We start from the raw sequence: 17,682 nt of genomic DNA, 5'->3' as shown, positions 1-17,682 counted from the left end.
ACCACAATGTGTAGAAACAAAATATATAGTTATTACGTCAGTTCTTTCTATTAAAAGTCATATGCGTGGAACCATTAAAGTTATAATACCAGTTGACATTTATCATAAAACTATGATACATCTTGATAAATGTTTTACAACATGGCCTGTGTGTAGTTCTGTACCGTTCATCCAGATCTCTGATTTGTTCTGGAAGTTGAGGGCATTGGTCCACAGCTGGTCATAGGGCTGCTTGTTGCCCATCAGGGTCTGCAGCATGGGGAACTGGCTCTGCTCCTTCTCCAGCAGAGTCTCCTCTTTGTTGATGTCCTGGAGGTGAGAGGAGAAGGCGACAAACCAATACCACGTGAAAGTCATTCAGTAGCAAAAGCAGCAAGCACAGCAACAAAACCCACAAGGTGATCCGATGGCTGACAAATTCGTTTCGCATATCGCTCCTCATTACAAGCAGTTTCAGTGACGGCAGGTCCAAACTGAGTTAGTGAAGTGAAACAATTAATAAACAGGGAAAAAAACGATTCAGTTTGAACCATTTTCCGATTCTCCTTTCACTCACGTCCAGTTCGGTGACGGCGGCGTCCAGACAGGAGGTGAGCTCGTTGAGCTTCTCCACGTTGTTTTTCATCTCCTCCAGGCTCATCAGCTCCTTCTTCTTGAAGGCCTCCACCTCCTTCCCCACACACTGCAACATCTGGTCAAACTCTGCTGTCCTGAGGAGGAGAGACAGGAGAGGAGACTCAGCATGAGACAAAAGACGTCTGTGGTTTTGGTCTAGTATTGCAGTTTTGGTTTAGTGTGTATTTCATGAAGAGTATTAGGGCATTACGGTGAAGTTTGAAGAGTGTGAAGAGAAAGAGGGCAGGGAGAGAGAGGGTGAGAAAGGGTGAGAGAGAGAGTGAGAGTGAGAGAGAGAGAGAGAGAGAGAGAGAGAGAGAGAGAGAGAGAGAGAGAGAGAGAGAGAGAGAGAGAGAGAGAGAGATGAGAGAGAATGAGAGAGAGAGGAAAAAAGAATAGAAGAGAAGATATCGCTATGCAAGGTTTAGTATTGTAAATTTGACATGATGGTTTGGGATGAGGATTAGCCTTAATAGGATCAGGACTGTCAATGTGTACTGGTGTGTAGCTACCTCTTGAGGAGGTGGTCCTCGGCATGTTCTCTCCTGGTGGCCAGACGGCTCTTACTGATCTCAAACACAGCCAGGATCTGTTCTGGCCAGTGGAACACACTACTGTTCAACTTCACATCATCGTCTAGAGAGAGAGAGAGAGCACAGAGATATCATGGTAGGTATAGAACTAAACATGCAAAACCTCCAACACAATAAGCAGTAACACTTCAAAGGCATTATCCATAAGATTTCAATTAAATTAACTTGAAATCTTATGGATAACACCTTCGCAATCCATAAGATCCATTTAAATCCCAATGCAGAAATGTGTTTCCTAGAATGACAGGTGTTCTACTCTACATGACCAAACAGCATATCTGCTCAGTGCATCTCAATCCTATCCCCAAATCCCCAACCGTAAACAACTATCGACAGAGGTCCTCCATTACGCACGAGGCAGGGTGGCGTAGTCCAAGAGGAAGCTGAGGCGGTTGGCGGCCTCGTTGATCTCATCTTTCAGCTTGTGGACAGTCACCTCGCTGGTGTGCTTTAGGTACTGGTTCAGGGCCACCAGCTCCTCCGTGTTGCCTGGGGCCCCTGTGATGGTTGCAGCGATCTCGTCATAGCGGTGACAGATGCTAGAAAAAGAAAATCGGATTTCCGATGATTTTCTTCCAACAGTATGGGAGATGTAGCTCTTTGTTATAAGTCAAACACTTCAAAGGTAGCAGTAACATTAGTACACAATAGTAGGAGCATTACATAATTGAGTGGATTTACCATCCAGTCATTTTTGTGTAAAGTGTGGTCTTATGGGTAGTGTAGTTCTATCTAAAACAAGGAGTTCTTCCCTCTCTCACCTCTTGTTGAGCTCTCGGTTCTCGTCCACCTCGAAGACGATGAGCCTGTCCTTCAGCCTCTCAGCGCGGTCACACAGGTCCTTGTTCAGGCTCAGCACGTCCAGGCAAAACATGGACAGGGGCACCGTGATGTGCATTGAGGCAATCTCCTTCCACAACTGCTGCACACCCTCGATTTTCTGAGAAAGGGTGGGTAGAAGTAAGTGTTCTCATCCGATCTCCAAGTTCGCCATTCGAATAATAGCCTCTATTTTCAGCTTGACAATGCAATTCATGTTAAATGGTTGAATATTTTTTACGATATACAGTACCAGTCGAAAGTTTGGACACACCTACTCATTCCAGGGTTTTTCTTTATTTTTACTATTTTCTACATTGTAGAATAATAGTAATGACATCAAAACTATGAAATAACCCATACGGAATCATGTAGGAACCAAAAAAAGTGTTAAACAAATGAAAATATATTTTATATTTTACACTTCAAAGTAGCCACCCTTTGCCTTGATGACAGCTTTGCACACTTTTGGCATTCTCTCAAACAGCTTCATGAGGCAGTCACCTGGAATGTATGTCAATTAACAGGTGTGCTTTGTTAAAAGTTAATTTGTGGAATGTATTTTATTCTTCATGCATTTGAGCCAATCATTTGTGTTGTGACAAGGTAGGGGTGGTATACAGAAGATAGCCCTATTTGGTAAAAGAGCAAGTCCACAATTATGGCAAGAACAGCTTAAATAAACAAAGAGAAACAACAGACCATCATTACTTTAAGACATGAAGGTCAGTCAATCTGGAAAATTTGAAGAACTTTGAAAGTTTCTTCAAGTGCAGTTGTAAAAAACCATCATGATGAAACTGGCTCTCATGAGGACTGATACAGGAAAGGAAGATCCAGAGTTAGCTCTGCTGCAGAGGATAAGTTCATTAGTCACCAGCCTCAGAAATTGCAGCCCAAATTGTGAGGATCAACACTGGAGACAAAAAGCAAGTACAGGGAGTAAACATTTAATAAACAACGGACATGAAACAGAACAGGAAAAGAGTCTGGACAGGGGAAAAATAACGACATCAAATGACAATAATGCTGACACAGGGACCCAACGGAGGAACAGACAGATATAGACGGGGCAATCAACAAAGTGAAGGAATCCAGGTGAGTCCAATGAGCGCTGCAGTGCGTAATGATGGTTTCACAGAGTTCAAGTAAGAGACATCTCAATATCAACTGTTCAGAGGAGACTGCGTGAATCAGGCCTTCATGTTTGAATTGCTGCAAAGAAACCACTACTAAAGGACACCGACACCAATAAGAAGAAGGTACTTGCTTGGGCCAAGAAATACGAGCACTGGACATTAGACTGGTGGAAATCTGTCCTTTGGTCTGACGAGTCCAAATGTGAGATTTTTTATTCCAACTGCAGTGTCTTTGTGAGACGCAGAGTAGGTGAACGGATGATCTCCACGTGTGTGGTTCCCACCGTGTCCAAATGTGAGATTTTTTATTCCAACTGCAGTGTCTTTGTGAGACGCAGAGTAGGTGAACGGATGATCTCCACGTGTGTGGTTCCCACCGTGAAGCATGGAGGAGGAGGTGTGATGCTGTGGGGGTGCTTTACTGGTAACACTGTCTGTGATTTATTTACAATTCAAGGCACACTTAACCAGCATGGCTACCACAGCATTCAACAGCGATACGCCATTCCATCTGGTTTGCGCTTAGTGGGACTATCATTTGTCTTCCAACAGGACAAAGACACAACACACCTCTAGGCTGTGTAAGGGGTATTTGACCAAGAAGGAGAGTGATGGAGTGCTGCATCAGATGGCCAGACCTCAATTGAGATGGAAAAGCAGCCGACAGGTGCTCAGCATATGTGGGAACTCCTTCAAGACTGTTGGAAAAGCATTCCAGGTGAAGCTGGTTGAGAGAATGCCAAGAGTGTGCAAAACTGTAATCAAGGCAAAGGGTGGCTACTTTGAAGAATCCCAAAAATAAAATGTATTTTGATTTGTTTAACACTTTTATGGTTACTACATGATTCCACATGTGTTATTTCATAGTTTTAATGTCTTCACTATTATTGTACAATGTAGAAAATAGTAAAAAATTCAGAAAAACCCTTGAATAAGTACAGTGCCTTGCGAAAGTATTCGGCCCCCTTGAACTTTGCGACCTTTTGCCACATTTCAGGCTTCAAACATAAAGATATAAAATTGTATATTTTTGTGAAGAATCAACAACAAGTGGGACACAATCATGAAGTGGAACGACATTTATTGGATATTTCAAACTTTTTTAACAAATCAAAAACTGAAAAATTGGGCGTGCAAAATTATTCAGCCCCTTTACTTTCAGTGCAGCAAACTCTCTCCAGAAGTTCAGTGAGGATCTCTGAATGATCCAATGTTGACCTAAATGACTAATGATGATAAATACAATCCACCTGTGTGTAATCAAGTCTCCGTATAAATGCACCTGCACTGTGATAGTCTCAGAGGTCCGTTAAAAGTGCAGAGAGCATCATGAAGAACAAGGAACACACCAGGCAGGTCCGAGATACTGTTGTGAAGAAGTTTAAAGCCGGATTTGGATACAAAAAGATTTCCCAAGCTTTAAACATCCCAAGGAGCACTGTGCAAGCGATAATATTGAAATGGAAGGAGTATCAGACCACTGCAAATCTACCAAGACCTGGCCGTCCCTCTAAACTTTCAGCTCATACAAGGAGAAGACTGATCAGAGATGCAGCCAAGAGGCCCATGATCACTCTGGATGAACTGCAGAGATCTACAGCTGAGGTGGGAGACTCTGTCCATAGGACAACAATCAGTCGTGTATTGCACAAATCTGGCATTTATGGAAGAGTGGCAAGAAGAAAGCCATTTCTTAAAGATATCCATAAAAAGTGTCATTTAAAGTTTGCCACAAGCCACCTGGGAGAAACACCAAACATGTGGAAGAAGGTGCTCTGGTCAGATGAAACCAAAATTGAACTTTTTGGCAACAATGCAAAACGTTATGTTTGGCGTAAAAGCAACACCCTGAACACACCATCCCCACTGTCAAACATGGTGGTGGCAGCATCATGGTTTGGGCCTGCTTTTCTTCAGCAGGGACAGGGAAGATGGTTAAAATTGATGGGAAGATGGATGGAGCCAAATACAGGACCATTCTGGAAGAAAACCTGATGGAGTCTGCAAAAGACCTGAGACTGGGACGGAGATTTGTCTTCCAACAAGACAATGATCCAAAACATAAAGCAAAATCTACAATGGAATGATTCAAAAATAAACATATCCAGGTGTTAGAATGGCCAAGTCAAAGTCCAGACCTGAATCTAATCGAGAATCTGTGGAAAGAACTGAAAACTGCTGTTCACAAATGCTCTCCATCCAACCTCACTGAGCTCGAGCTGTTTTGCAAGGAGGAATGGGAAAAAATTTCAGTCTCTCGATGTGCAAAACTGATAGAGACATACCACAAGCGACTTACAGCTGTAATCGCAGCAAAAGGTGGCGCTACAAAGTATTAACTTAAGGGGGCTGAATAATTTTGCACGCCCAATTTTTCAGTTTTTGATTTGTTAAAAAAGTTTGAAATATCCAATAAATGTCGTTCCACTTCATGATTGTGTCCCACTTGTTGTTGATTCTTCACAAAAAAATACAGTTTTATATCTTTATGTTTGAAGCCTGAAATGTGGCAAAAGGTCGCAAAGTTCAAGGGGGCCGAATACTTTTGCAAGGCACTGTAGGTGTGTCCAAACTTTTGACTGGTACTGTAGTAGTGTTTGAAGGAAGGACGGCAGAGAGGCAAATCTACCTTAGTAAAACCATGCAGGGAATGTTTTTCTTTGAGGAACGCCACTATATCCTGCTTTGCAGTGTTGTCTAGTAGGTTGCTGTACTTCTTATACACTTTCAGGTACCTGGAGATCATATTGAAATATTGCAATGAGTAATTTTCTTAAATGAACCTTCATCCACCAAACAGGCTAACATAAAAGTATTGGAAGAAAGTAGAATGTCAGATAGTTGACTCAAATTTAGGTAGTATAGGTTTAGTTATGTCCCCATACTTCTTTGGTCCCACAGTGTTCTTCTGGAAGATGTTCTTGGCTCTGTTGATCAGGTCTGTGACCAGCAGCTCATCAGGTCTGACGGAGTGCAGATAAAGGCCCTGTCCCTGGATTTCTGGGAACAGGTTACACTCCACCTGCACAGAGAAGACCAGACAAACTGTCAGTCACAATCCTTTCCACGCTGAGCACCAGAACAGATTAGTCACATTCAATGGGTACAAATGTGAGTAAACAATTTTAAAGTCCACATGCAGTATTTTTTTCTTACATTTTTTAAATCATCACTGTATATGTTTAATAAATCACTGTGAGTTTTTTTCCATGAAAATAACTCAAAATATTTGTTTAGTCATTTATTTCCCTGAGCCTCCTTTTGCCATTGAAGTTATCGGTCTGTGCGGTTAGGATCATTTAGACTCTGAGCCTACCCCACTTACCACTTCAAAGTATGAGGATACATATGCAAATAAAAGATGAATGGTCATTGGTCAGAATAATCTGATCAGATTGTGATTAGATTGTGATGTCATGTGGGCCAAAAACACCATCCCATCTAAACAGGCTGTAATTCCAGGATATATTTTCAAAATCTCTTACACTAAAAGGGCATTATCATATTTTTCACAATTTCAGAGTTTTATTTCAACCTCATAGGGTGGAAATATCATAAAACAGGACGGCACTGCCACTTTAAACTGTTAATATTGGAAATGTTTTAATTACAGAAATAGATTGAACAGATTAGATAAACAACTGAACATTAATCATGAAGAACTGAAAGGACAGGAGGCTGAGAGTTCTTTTTTTTATACCCGTGGGAGTTTCTGGGCACTCTTGATGATCTCCATGAAGCCCCGGTGGATGAGCTCCCAGCATTCCTGAAGGCTGGGCAGGAAGACAATGCGAGGCTCCTCCACCCTCAGCTTGACCAGCAGCACCTGAGGCTGCACGAAGCGCATCTCGTCAAACACTTCACCGAAGTCATTCCCGTCCTGTCCAACAAATCATAGAGAACAGAAAAAATAGCATTGGTCTTCTTTATAATGAACTAATTGAAATACATAGGCACAGTATGTTTTTCTATATCAAGTGTTGTTTTTTAACCTTTATTTAGCTAGGCAAGTCAGTTAAGAACAAATTCTTATTTACAATGACGGCCTAGGAACAGTGGGTTAACTGCCTGTTCAGGGGCAGAACGACAGATTTGTACCTTGTCAACTCGGGGATTTGAACTTGCAACCTTCCGGTTACTAGTCCAACGCTCTAACCACTAGGCTACCCTGTAGAGCGCATCTGGTCTGATCAAACGGGTGTAATCGAGTTAGGGTAAACCATGTGTGTAACTTTCGATCAGGGGTATCAAACTCACAGACGATGCAATCAGCATCACTCTGCACTCTGCCCTATCCCATCTGGACAAGAGGAATAACTACAGTTGAAGTCGAAAGTTTACATACAATAAGGTTGGAGTCATTAAAACGTATTTTTCAACCACTCCACAAATCTCTTGTTAACAAACTATACTTTTGGCAAGTCGGTTAGGACATCTACTGTCACGCGGAATGACGCCGGAGAGACGAAGCAAGTACGGGGAGTAAACATTTAATAAATGACGGACATATAACGAGACAGGCACAGCGTCAGCAAACAGAAACTAAGAGAAGAAACAATCAATGCAGCAGCGGGGAACAGAACAAGGGAACAGACAAATATAGGGAATAAAGGAACATGTGATAAGTGAGTCCAGGTGAGTCCAATAACGCTGATGCGAGTGACGAGGGAAGGCAGGTGTGGGTGATGGATGGCAGGAGCGTGTGATGCAGGATAATCTGGCGCCCTCAAGGGAAGAGCGGGAGCAGACGTGACAGTACCCTTCCCTCTTGGGACGCCACCCGGTGTCCCACCTAGGCGAACCGGCCGAGACATGGGTGCAGCGCAAGCCGTATGGGGCATGAAAGGCCCGACGAACCGGCAGGAGCGTGAGAGCCTGGCAAGCCGACTTAGGCCTAACAATCCGGCTGAGGCAAGACGCCTGTCAATCCACCTGAAGAAGGGGAGCCCGATGATCCAGTGGCGTGTGACGTGGGATGGGAAGCCGCTGAGCCAGGAAAACCTTTCGAACCCGTCAGGGCGTGGAAGCCCGACGTGCTGGCTTAGGCATCCCCGGTTCCATCGGCGGTGGGATCCACCCCGACGTCACCAATAACACAAAAGACAAAAACTCCTGGACCATCTAGGCGAACAAGAACTGACGATCCGGCTGAGGCCCGACGTGGGATGGACGCCATCCAAGCCAACCGGGGCAAGGAAACCTCTTGAGCCAGCTAGGGCGTGAAAGCCGATAAGCTGGCTAAGCTTCCCCGGTTCCATTGGTGGCGACTCCATCGGCCGCTGCCACCATGTCCACAACCTCAAACAGTCACACTCCAAACTCCACTATGGCCAAGACCAAAGAGCTGTCGAAGGACACCAGAAACAAAATTGTAGACCTGCACCAGGCTGGGAAGACTGAATCTGCAATAGGTAAGCAGCTTGGTTTGAAGAAATCAAGTTGTGGGAGCAATTATTAGGAAATGGAAGACATACAAGACCACTGATAATCTCCCTCAATCTGGGGTTCCACGCAAGATCTCACCCCGTGGGGTCAAAATGATCACAAGAACGGTGAGCAAAAATCCCAGAACCACACGGGGGGACCTAGTAAATGACCTGCAGAGAGCTGGGACCAAAGTAACAAAGCCTACCATCCGTAACACACTACGCCGCCAGGGACTCAAATCCTGCAGTGCCAGACGTGTCCCCCTGCTTAAGCCAGTACATGTCCAGGCCCGTCTGAAGTTTGCTAGAGAGCATTTGGATGATCCAGAAGAAGATTGGGAGAATGTCATATGGTCAGATGAAACCAAAATATAACTTTTTGGTAAAAACTCAACTCGTCGTGTTTGGAGGACAAAGAATGCTGTGTTGCATCCAAAGAACACCATACCTACTGTGAAGCATGGGGGTTGAAACATCATGCTTTGGGGCTGTTTTTCTGCAAAGGGACCAGGACGACTGATCCGTGTAAAGGAAAGAATGAATGGGGCCATGTATCGTGAGATTTTGAGTGAAAACCTCCTTCCATCAGCAAGGGCATTGAAGATGAAACGTGGCTGGGTCTTTCAGCATGACAATGATCCCAAACACACCGCCCGGGCAACGAAGGAGTGGCTTCGTAAGAAGCATTTTAAGGTCCTGGAGTGGCCTAGCCAGTCTCCAGATCTCAACCCCATAGAAAATCTTTGGAGGGAGTTGAAAGTCTGTGTTGCTCAGCAACAGCCCCAAAACATCACTGCTCTAGAGGAGATCTGCATGGAGGAATGGGCCAAAATACCAGCAACAGTGTGTGAAAACTTTGTGAAGACTTAAAAAAAACATTTGACCTCTGTCATTGCCAACAAAGGGTATATAACAAAGTATTGAGATAAACTTTTGTTGGTGACCAAATACTTATTTTCCACCATAATTTGCAAATAAATACATAAAAAATCCTACAATGTGATTTTCTGGATTTTTTTCTCTCTCATTTTGTTTGTCATAGTTGAAGTGTACCTATGATGAAAATTACAGGCCTCTCTCATCTTTTTAAGTGGGAGAACTTGCACAATTGGTGGCTGACTAAATACTTTTTTGCCCCACTGTAATTTTCTGGAATTTTCCAAGCCGTTTAAAGGCACAGTCAACTTAGTGTATGTAAACTTCTGACCTACTGGAATTGTGATACAGTGAATTATAAGTGAAATAATCTGTCTGTAAACTATTGTTGGAAAAATGACTTGTGTCATGCACAAAGTAGATGTCCTAACCAACTTGCCAAAACTATAGTTTATTAACAAAACATTTGTGGAGTGGTTGAAAAACAACTTTTAATGACTCCAACCTAAGTGTATGTAAACTTCCGACTTCAACTGTAGGTCCATTATTATTTCGACACAGTTTCGATTTGGTTTTAGTAATTTGAATGTCGATTGAGATCGTCCCACAAGAAAAAAATTCCGGGGACAACAGGCCGGATTGAATGGGCTTGTGGGCTGGGCCATATGTTTGACACCCCTTGTATAGATAGTTGAACCATGGTTGAACCCTGACAGAGTTGAGTGGTTAGACAGACCTGGTGCAGGGTGAAGAACTGGAGCAGGTCCTGCAGGGAGGCAATGATCAGGCTCCGGAGCTGTAGGGACATGAGGGCGGCCACGCAGGAGAAGAACTCCTGGGCACTGACTGGGGCCACGTGGTCACTCTGGGGCACCAGGGGCAGCCAAAGGTTCTTGTAGGTGACAAACAGGGACACACAGCGCGGCAGCCACCTGCAAGACACAGACACCGGGGTCTCATATAGTCCACATGAGGGATTGTTGTACGTACACCGAACAATAATATATACACAATATGCAACCATTTAAAAGATTTTACTGAGTTACAGTTCATATAAGGAAATCAGTCAATTTAAATGAATGTATTAAGCCCCAATCTATGGATTTCACATGAATGGGAATACAGATACGCATCTATTGGTCACAGATACCTTTAAAATAAAGGTAGGGGCGTAGATCAGAACACCAATCAGTATCTAGTGTGACCACCATTTGCCTCATCCAGCGCAACACATGTCCTTCGCATAGAGTTGATCAGGCTGTTGATTGTGGCCTGTGGAATGTTGTCCCACTCCTCTTCATTGGCTGTGCGAAGTTGCTGGAAATTTGGAACTGGAATACGTTGTCGTATGCGTCAATCCAGAGCATCCCAAACATGCTCAATGGGTGACATGTTTGGTGAGTATGCAGGCCATGGAAGAACTGGGTCATTTTCAGCTTCCAGGAATTGTGTACAAATCCTTGGGACATGGGGCCATGCATAAGCATGTTGAAACATGAGGTGATGCTGGCAGATGAATGGCACGACAATGGGCCTCAGGATCTTATCAAGGTATCTCTGTGCATTCAAATTGCCATCAATAAAATGCAGTTGTGTTCGTTGTCCACAGCTTATCCCTGCCCATACCATAACCCCACCGCCACCGTGTGGCACTCTGTTCACAACGTTGACATGAGCAAACCACTCGCGCACACAACGCCAAACACACTGTCTGCCATCTGCCCGGTACAGTTGAAACCGGATTCATCTGTGAAGAGCGCACTTCTTCAGAATACCAGTGGCCATCAAAGGTGGGCATCTTCCCACTGAAGTGGGTTACGATGCCGAACTGCAGTCAGGTCAAGACCCTGGTGAGGACAACGAGTACGCAGATGAGCTTCCCTGAGACGGTTTCTGACAGTTTGTGTGATTTTTTCGGTTGTGGTCTCAGAAGCCGGATGTGGAGGTCCTGGTCTGGTGTGGTTACACATGGTCTGCGATTGTGAGGCCGGTTCGACGTACTGCCAAATTCTCTAAAACGATTTATGGTAGAGAGATAAACATTAAATTCTCTGGCAACAGCTCTGGTGGACATTCCTGCAGTCAGCATGCCAATTGCACGCTCCCTCAAAACTTGAAATATCTGTGGCATTGTGTAGTGTGACAAAACTGCACATTTTACAGTAGCCTTTTATTGTCCCCAGCACAAGGTGCACCTATGTAATGACCATGCTGTTTCATCAGCTTTTTGATATGCCACACCTGTCAGGTTGCTGGATTATCTTGGCAAAGGAGAAGTGCTCAATAACAGGGATGTAAACAAATTTGTGCACAACATTTAAGAGAAATTTGCTTTCTGTGCATATAGAATATGGCAGGGATCTTTTATTTCAGCTTATGAAACATAGGACCAACACTTTACATTTTGATTTTATATTTTTGTTCACTGTATATGCCCCCAGTGATTGAATAGAGGCTTGCTGGCAGCGGTGTGACACCATTTTGCCACCAGTGGTTGATAGGAAAGTTGCCACCAGCATTCTGCCGCCGACAGTGGTCTGATACAGTGGTCTGATACAGTGGTCTGATACAGTAGGTGCTTGCTTGCTGGTCCCCTGTATGTGTGTAGTATTGTTGTGACACATATATGTGTCCCCTGTATGTATGTTACTCTATGACGTAGTTTCCGCCTCCAGAAAAAGGACGAAACCTAGCAACTGGTGCAATGTTTAGGCATTTCAACAGCGCCACACCAGAACATGATCTCCTTTGGCTCTACTGTGGTTGGCAAGGGAGACTGAACTGTCAGAGAACAATAGTATCCAAGCAGGCACAAACTCAGAAAAAAAAATCAACACATTTCTGTGAAATTTCAAAGGCTCATATTTCAGCCACAAATCATGTTTACTGGTCCCTTGCTCTAAACACAGCAGGTTGCAATGGAATCCTTAAGTGAGAAGAAAGACACAACAGGGGTATGACACAGTGAACAAGGAGAAGACATGAGACTCTCACTACAACAACGGGATTAGCCATGCAGACCTTGGCCTATCTGCCGACCTGTATGTCAACCCAACTGTCTGTCTACCTGGCTGAATGACTGTTTTACAAGCTCTGACTGTCTGTCCAATTGGTTGACTTGACTGACTGTCTACCCGTCTGGCTGGCTGGCTGGCTGACTGACTGTTTCACTGATTGTTTGATTAACTGCCTGCCTGACTGACTGAAGACAGTAGGTTACTAACCTATTAGCCAGGTCGTCCCTGGTGATTTGGCACTGTCTCTGAATCAGGTCTTCAAACTCGGTGGGCAGCAGGGGGAAGTTGGCAGAGAAAAGGTCCCCTAGTCTCACAAACCTCAAGGAGGAGAAACTGAAAGTATGAGAAAAGAAAGACAGAGAGACATAAGGGTTAACTTGTATTATCTGAACTGTGTGTCCACTTTAATTTTGCACACCGATCAACTCTTATTTGAGACATTTAAGACATGGTTATTAACAGTAGGGGTTCATGGTGATTCACTTGGTTTGATCAACTAATGCAGGTTAATACAGGAGTTGAACAGAGCACCATGCATAGGTTCAGGCAAGTCCATTAAGAAACTTTATCTGAAACTCGATCTTCTGATCCACAGGGAGATTAGATCTTAGAGCATTTAAACAATTGTTTAGCTTGTTTTATGGTACTGAGCTTAGTTTTGCTTCCTTATGTTTTTTTTTGTAAACAGTTTATTTAAACAGATTGGTAAACAGATTGGTTGCCAGAGCAACAGTGTATTCTGCAACATATAGACCTACTACCAAATGTGATCTGTGATTTGGGGAATGTAAACCTACACAAACCATTTTGTTACCTAGTTTACTGAAACTACAAACCCTGACACAAAATGGAAATGGTTGCAGTTGATGCTCATTTTAAGTCCATCTTTGTTCAGGCTACTAGGCTACCTGTTCACCCAGAGGTCCTGCAGGTGGAACATCATGGGGTTGAGAGTGAAGAGGTGCTGGCTCTGCCAGGTGTGGGCCTGGCTGTAATTGCAGGCCCAGGGGACGGGCCCTCGGATCACCCTCCTGGGGAAGGGCCTGGGGATGCTGGAGATGAACAGACGCTGCCTCTCCGAAGGGTCCCTCAGGATGTAGTCAACTGGTTGGATCCAAGAGGGGAGACAGAAAACATGGAGGCAAGGGAACTTTCAGTGGGGGAAGGGTGATTTGATAGACAACCACATTGCTTTGATAGGAATGTTTGCAAATATGTGTAGGCTATATTCTTTTCAGTTGTTGCTGGATTGTAAAATTAAAATGACTATCTACATTATTAGTACACTCATTACAAGTAGTGTATTAATAAATGAAAGTAGTATTGCGGTACATGTAAGAAACATTGCAGTCATGTAACAAATTCTCCTGCTACTGGTAGTATTGCTCACCTATGCTCTTCTTGAGACTGAAGCCGTAGTCTTTGTTGACCTCATCTAGCAGATTCCCCTTCAGTATCTCCATGTTCCTGCTGCTGTCCTGAATGCCAGGAGGCAGGAGCTTCATTATGTTCTTAATCTGCTGGGGGGGCTGGTGGGCCAGCATTGGGCTGTGGACGCCGTTACTAATGTAGTACACGTACCTCTGTAGAAATCAGCAAAACACTTCACATCAAGTATACGTCCAAAATGAACAAGCTGCCAAAAGAGTGAAAGCAATGGAACAATTGACTGACTAAATTGGTTGAATGGACTGGAAGCTATACTATTCTAATTGCCTGCTCTATTCTATTCCCACTATTCTATTCTCCTCTATTCGGTAACATTCTATGTAATTCTATATAATATATAATATTTCCTTCTCTATTCTATTTCCTTCCATATTCCATTCTATTTCCCTATCTATTCTATTTCCTTATCTATTCTATTCTGGATGCTTACCTCCAGGTCTCTTTCTGTAGGTTCTGTCTCAAAAGGCCACATCTGTTCCTCTTGGCGCCGCATGATGTCCAGCTGCTGTTTGGGAGTCAGAGGTCGGCTGATGGGGGGCAGAGGCTCTCTGGGGCTGAACTTAAATCCAGGTGAGATCGAGGTGTCAGGAGCTGAATCCCTGGGATTGAGATGACAAAGCATTACAAAGACCACTTCAATGACACCCCTTTGTCCAGATTTCAGTGGTCACCACTTAATGTTGATGTATTTGATAGGTATCTTACCATCCCCTGGGGGTGAGTCTCTTTCTCTTCTCAGCTGGGCTAGATGCTAAAATGAGAATTAAGATAGAACATTTTATTTTGTTTTGGATATTATTGTTTTAATGCCACTCAATTCAGCACCGATCAGGTGGTCAGCAAAGTAGCAACAGTGGGATGAATCAGAATAAGAATGATTCACATCTGAAAATGTCAAAAGGATACAAGGTGCAGGTACATCCCCAAGTGAGTCTTTGACGGTTCCAGGTCTCCTCTGTAGGTTTCTGATCTTCAGGTGACGAGCCTGGGGGCTGTAGTTGTTCCCAATGGACTCACTGGGGGTGCGATGGTGCCGTTGTTCCTTATAAGGGACAGCCAGAGTCCAAGAGGTGTTCTGGAGGATGGGTGGGTGATGGCTGTGCCTGAGAACAATCTGGAACAATTTAAAAGTAATGAGTTAACTTGCAGGAATGACATGGAATTGTCCTAGTAGGTATGCACACAAAGGAACACACTAATAATAATTTCCCACCAATCAATAGCACTTTAGGGACTGGCTTCTTTACATAAAGGTCTTACTTGGTAAAGCTCTGACGGTTCTTCACTAGAGGCCTGGGGCTGAGGTGGGAGACCAGGTAGTCCTCTTGCATGACTCATGTTATATATAGAATCATCCTCCATCTGCAGTTCAAATAGAAACTCTCACTCAGCTGAGCAAGGCTCTCTGGCCATTACATTCACAAACACACTTATGTTGTATGCATAATTTAGTTATCAAAACAAAGCATAGCCTACCTCTTTTAAGCGTTCCATTTTTAATTTAGGAAATTGTCAATTAAATAAGTAACGTCAAGCTAAAGGCAGTGGTTATACAGCGGATATAACATGTTTTTAAGACTAAACTCTTTGAAATATGTGTCTAAAACACACGAACCCACTGCAAAACCTGCGCACACCAATGTGCGATGCAATTGTATCCACACAGAATGATTTGAAACATTCCAATACACCCGAAACATTCCATTACAATATGTCATAATTAGCCTACCTGTCGCTGGTGCTTTCGCGACAGAATTTCCATTGTGGCAACATGTCGTTTCTTAGCAAATGCCATTCCTAAAATGTATCACAAAGCTTCGTTTGTGACATCTCTCACAAAGTTTTCAAAGTGCCACTGCCACACCGCTTGAAATACCAACTCTGGCACCAACTCATACAGCCATTGTCATGACGAGTTGTAGGCGAAGTAGCTACTGTAGTCCACCATTCTACCCGGCTAATATAAGAATGGGAAAATCAATGTTGATGACACAATTCTGTAGTTGAAGAACTACAATCAGCTACAATGTCTCTATCCGGGGACTTCTCTCCCATGGTAACAGCTGTCGTTGCCTAGCAACGTGAGGCACTAAAACTTTTAGGCATATGTTTCAATCAAATGTTTTTACTTAGAATGACCAGCAAATATTACCAAATATTGTGCATGAGCTGGACTAGAAAGACAGTTCTTTGCCTGTCATGAGATTTTGTTCTGGCTGAGAGACTTGACCGAATACATTTAGCTGAGTCATACATATGGGATTTGAAGATTTATTTGTGCATGCAGTCATCCATAAACGCAATCATATTATGCTTCAACATGGGATGATTGTTGATATAGAGATAGGGGGATTCCCACGCCTACAATCAGTACCGCTAGTGTATGTGAAAACATCGATTTACAAGACCTTTCTAATGGCCACTAGGGGTCACAACAAGCTAGTTCGTGGTAGAGAGGTCAGTGAGGGTTTGGTTGCGCTGATGTGGCAAACAGAGGACAAGCTTATCCAACTGTTCTCTGAGATTTAAAAAGAAAGCCAACTTTGGGATTTTTGAAGATTAATATTGTTGTTTCAAGGTTGCACAGTGACATTGAAGACCTGCATCTCAATTCACGAGAGAGTAGACTAAAAATGACTTCTCGTCCTACACTCCAGGTAGGCATATGATGCCTGCTTTTGCTTATGTTTTGGGTTTTCTTATGCTGCTTTTGATGAATTACCATAGTGATGAAATTATAGTGAGTGCAATATGAGTCCTTTATTTTCTGTGCTGTCCTGACCCCTCTCTGGTACAGCCCGTGCTGTGCATTCTGGATACCTGTGGCTAAATCTCTTATAAAAATCTAAAAATCACCTTCAACACCCAACATGGTGCAAGAAGATTACGTCAAATGCTGCCTGAACTTGTCGAGACAGGGTCATTTCAACTGTGTTCAAAATTAGATTCACTCAGAGATAGACAGCTGATTAGACTTTTGAAAACATTGCTGCTTTTTTGTGATAAAAGTTACTAAAGCAGGTTTTGTGAACTTGACATTCTGTCTTTGTCTTGTATAGAGTAACATTTATATTAGCTTTGTCTGACACAAAGCTAATATAACTGCCAGTGGCACTCTATTCAAGAAGAGAAGAGGACTGGACTGGTAACAAATGGACATTACATGATTTGTTGTGTTCCTTCAGGCTTGTCTGGTGTAAATTACTGGTAGTTGAATACGGGTTATTTATTGAAACTCATTGTGATAATAATTCCTTTAGTCTTACACAGTCTTAAATCATATAAGCAAGAGTGACTACTATTTCTCCATCATTTTTCCATTATTATGAGTGACCAACGGGGCCAATAAGTGCTGTGTGGCATACCTCAGCTTTACATTGAGAATGTGACTTTTACATGTAAAGTTATGTTTAAGGCCATACAGGTTACAGGTAATAGTTTGGGAGTTCATTCATGTTCAACTATAGTAGTTGGCCATACATGGGCACGTCCAGGTCTGTCTGTCAGGGAATGGCTTTTATGCATAAACATGATAGATGAGACAGACCTCAGGGGATTAATAGTCCCAGAGCAGGCCCCAGACCCATTTTCATTGTGATGTACCATAAAGCGAATCATAAGGAAAAGCTGTCTTTTCATGCTTGACCGATGTAAATATAGGTGTTTAGACACTCTCGCCTGAGAGCAATGTGGCGTTACAGGGATGATGGATAAGTAGTAGGGAGCACAACAAGAATATAAGCGGCCT

At 43.3% G+C, this 17,682-nt stretch overlaps 1 protein-coding gene across 2 annotated transcripts in view; it reads right to left on the bottom strand.

The window, feature by feature from the left end:
* Nucleotides 1-15,935, bottom strand: part of dnah3 (dynein axonemal heavy chain 3) — a 49,488-nt gene extending 33,553 nt beyond the window's left edge. For both annotated transcript variants that reach the window (XM_046368982.1, XM_046368983.1), the window contains exons 1-17: nucleotides 15,664-15,935; nucleotides 15,195-15,296; nucleotides 14,841-15,048; nucleotides 14,640-14,685; nucleotides 14,365-14,533; nucleotides 13,876-14,068; nucleotides 13,394-13,589; nucleotides 12,693-12,818; nucleotides 10,205-10,400; nucleotides 6,867-7,046; nucleotides 6,052-6,188; nucleotides 5,796-5,901; nucleotides 1,970-2,148; nucleotides 1,563-1,747; nucleotides 1,128-1,251; nucleotides 557-710; nucleotides 165-309 (exon numbers count right to left, since the gene is read on the bottom strand). In XM_046368982.1, the coding sequence (XP_046224938.1) occupies nucleotides 165-309; nucleotides 557-710; nucleotides 1,128-1,251; nucleotides 1,563-1,747; nucleotides 1,970-2,148; nucleotides 5,796-5,901; nucleotides 6,052-6,188; nucleotides 6,867-7,046; nucleotides 10,205-10,400; nucleotides 12,693-12,818; nucleotides 13,394-13,589; nucleotides 13,876-14,068; nucleotides 14,365-14,533; nucleotides 14,640-14,685; nucleotides 14,841-15,048; nucleotides 15,195-15,296; nucleotides 15,664-15,729 (2,512 nt within the window). In that variant the 5' untranslated portion in view covers nucleotides 15,730-15,935. The remainder of the gene's footprint in view (nucleotides 1-164; nucleotides 310-556; nucleotides 711-1,127; nucleotides 1,252-1,562; nucleotides 1,748-1,969; nucleotides 2,149-5,795; nucleotides 5,902-6,051; nucleotides 6,189-6,866; nucleotides 7,047-10,204; nucleotides 10,401-12,692; nucleotides 12,819-13,393; nucleotides 13,590-13,875; nucleotides 14,069-14,364; nucleotides 14,534-14,639; nucleotides 14,686-14,840; nucleotides 15,049-15,194; nucleotides 15,297-15,663) is intronic.
* Nucleotides 15,936-17,682: the final 1,747 nt, after the last annotated feature.

Source organism: Oncorhynchus gorbuscha, linkage group LG11 (genome assembly GCF_021184085.1).
Source record: "Oncorhynchus gorbuscha isolate QuinsamMale2020 ecotype Even-year linkage group LG11, OgorEven_v1.0, whole genome shotgun sequence".
NCBI classification, from domain to species: domain Eukaryota; kingdom Metazoa; phylum Chordata; class Actinopteri; order Salmoniformes; family Salmonidae; genus Oncorhynchus; species Oncorhynchus gorbuscha.
The sequence above is the reverse complement of the archived record's forward strand: the minus strand, read 5'-3'. Positions and strand labels throughout refer to the sequence as shown.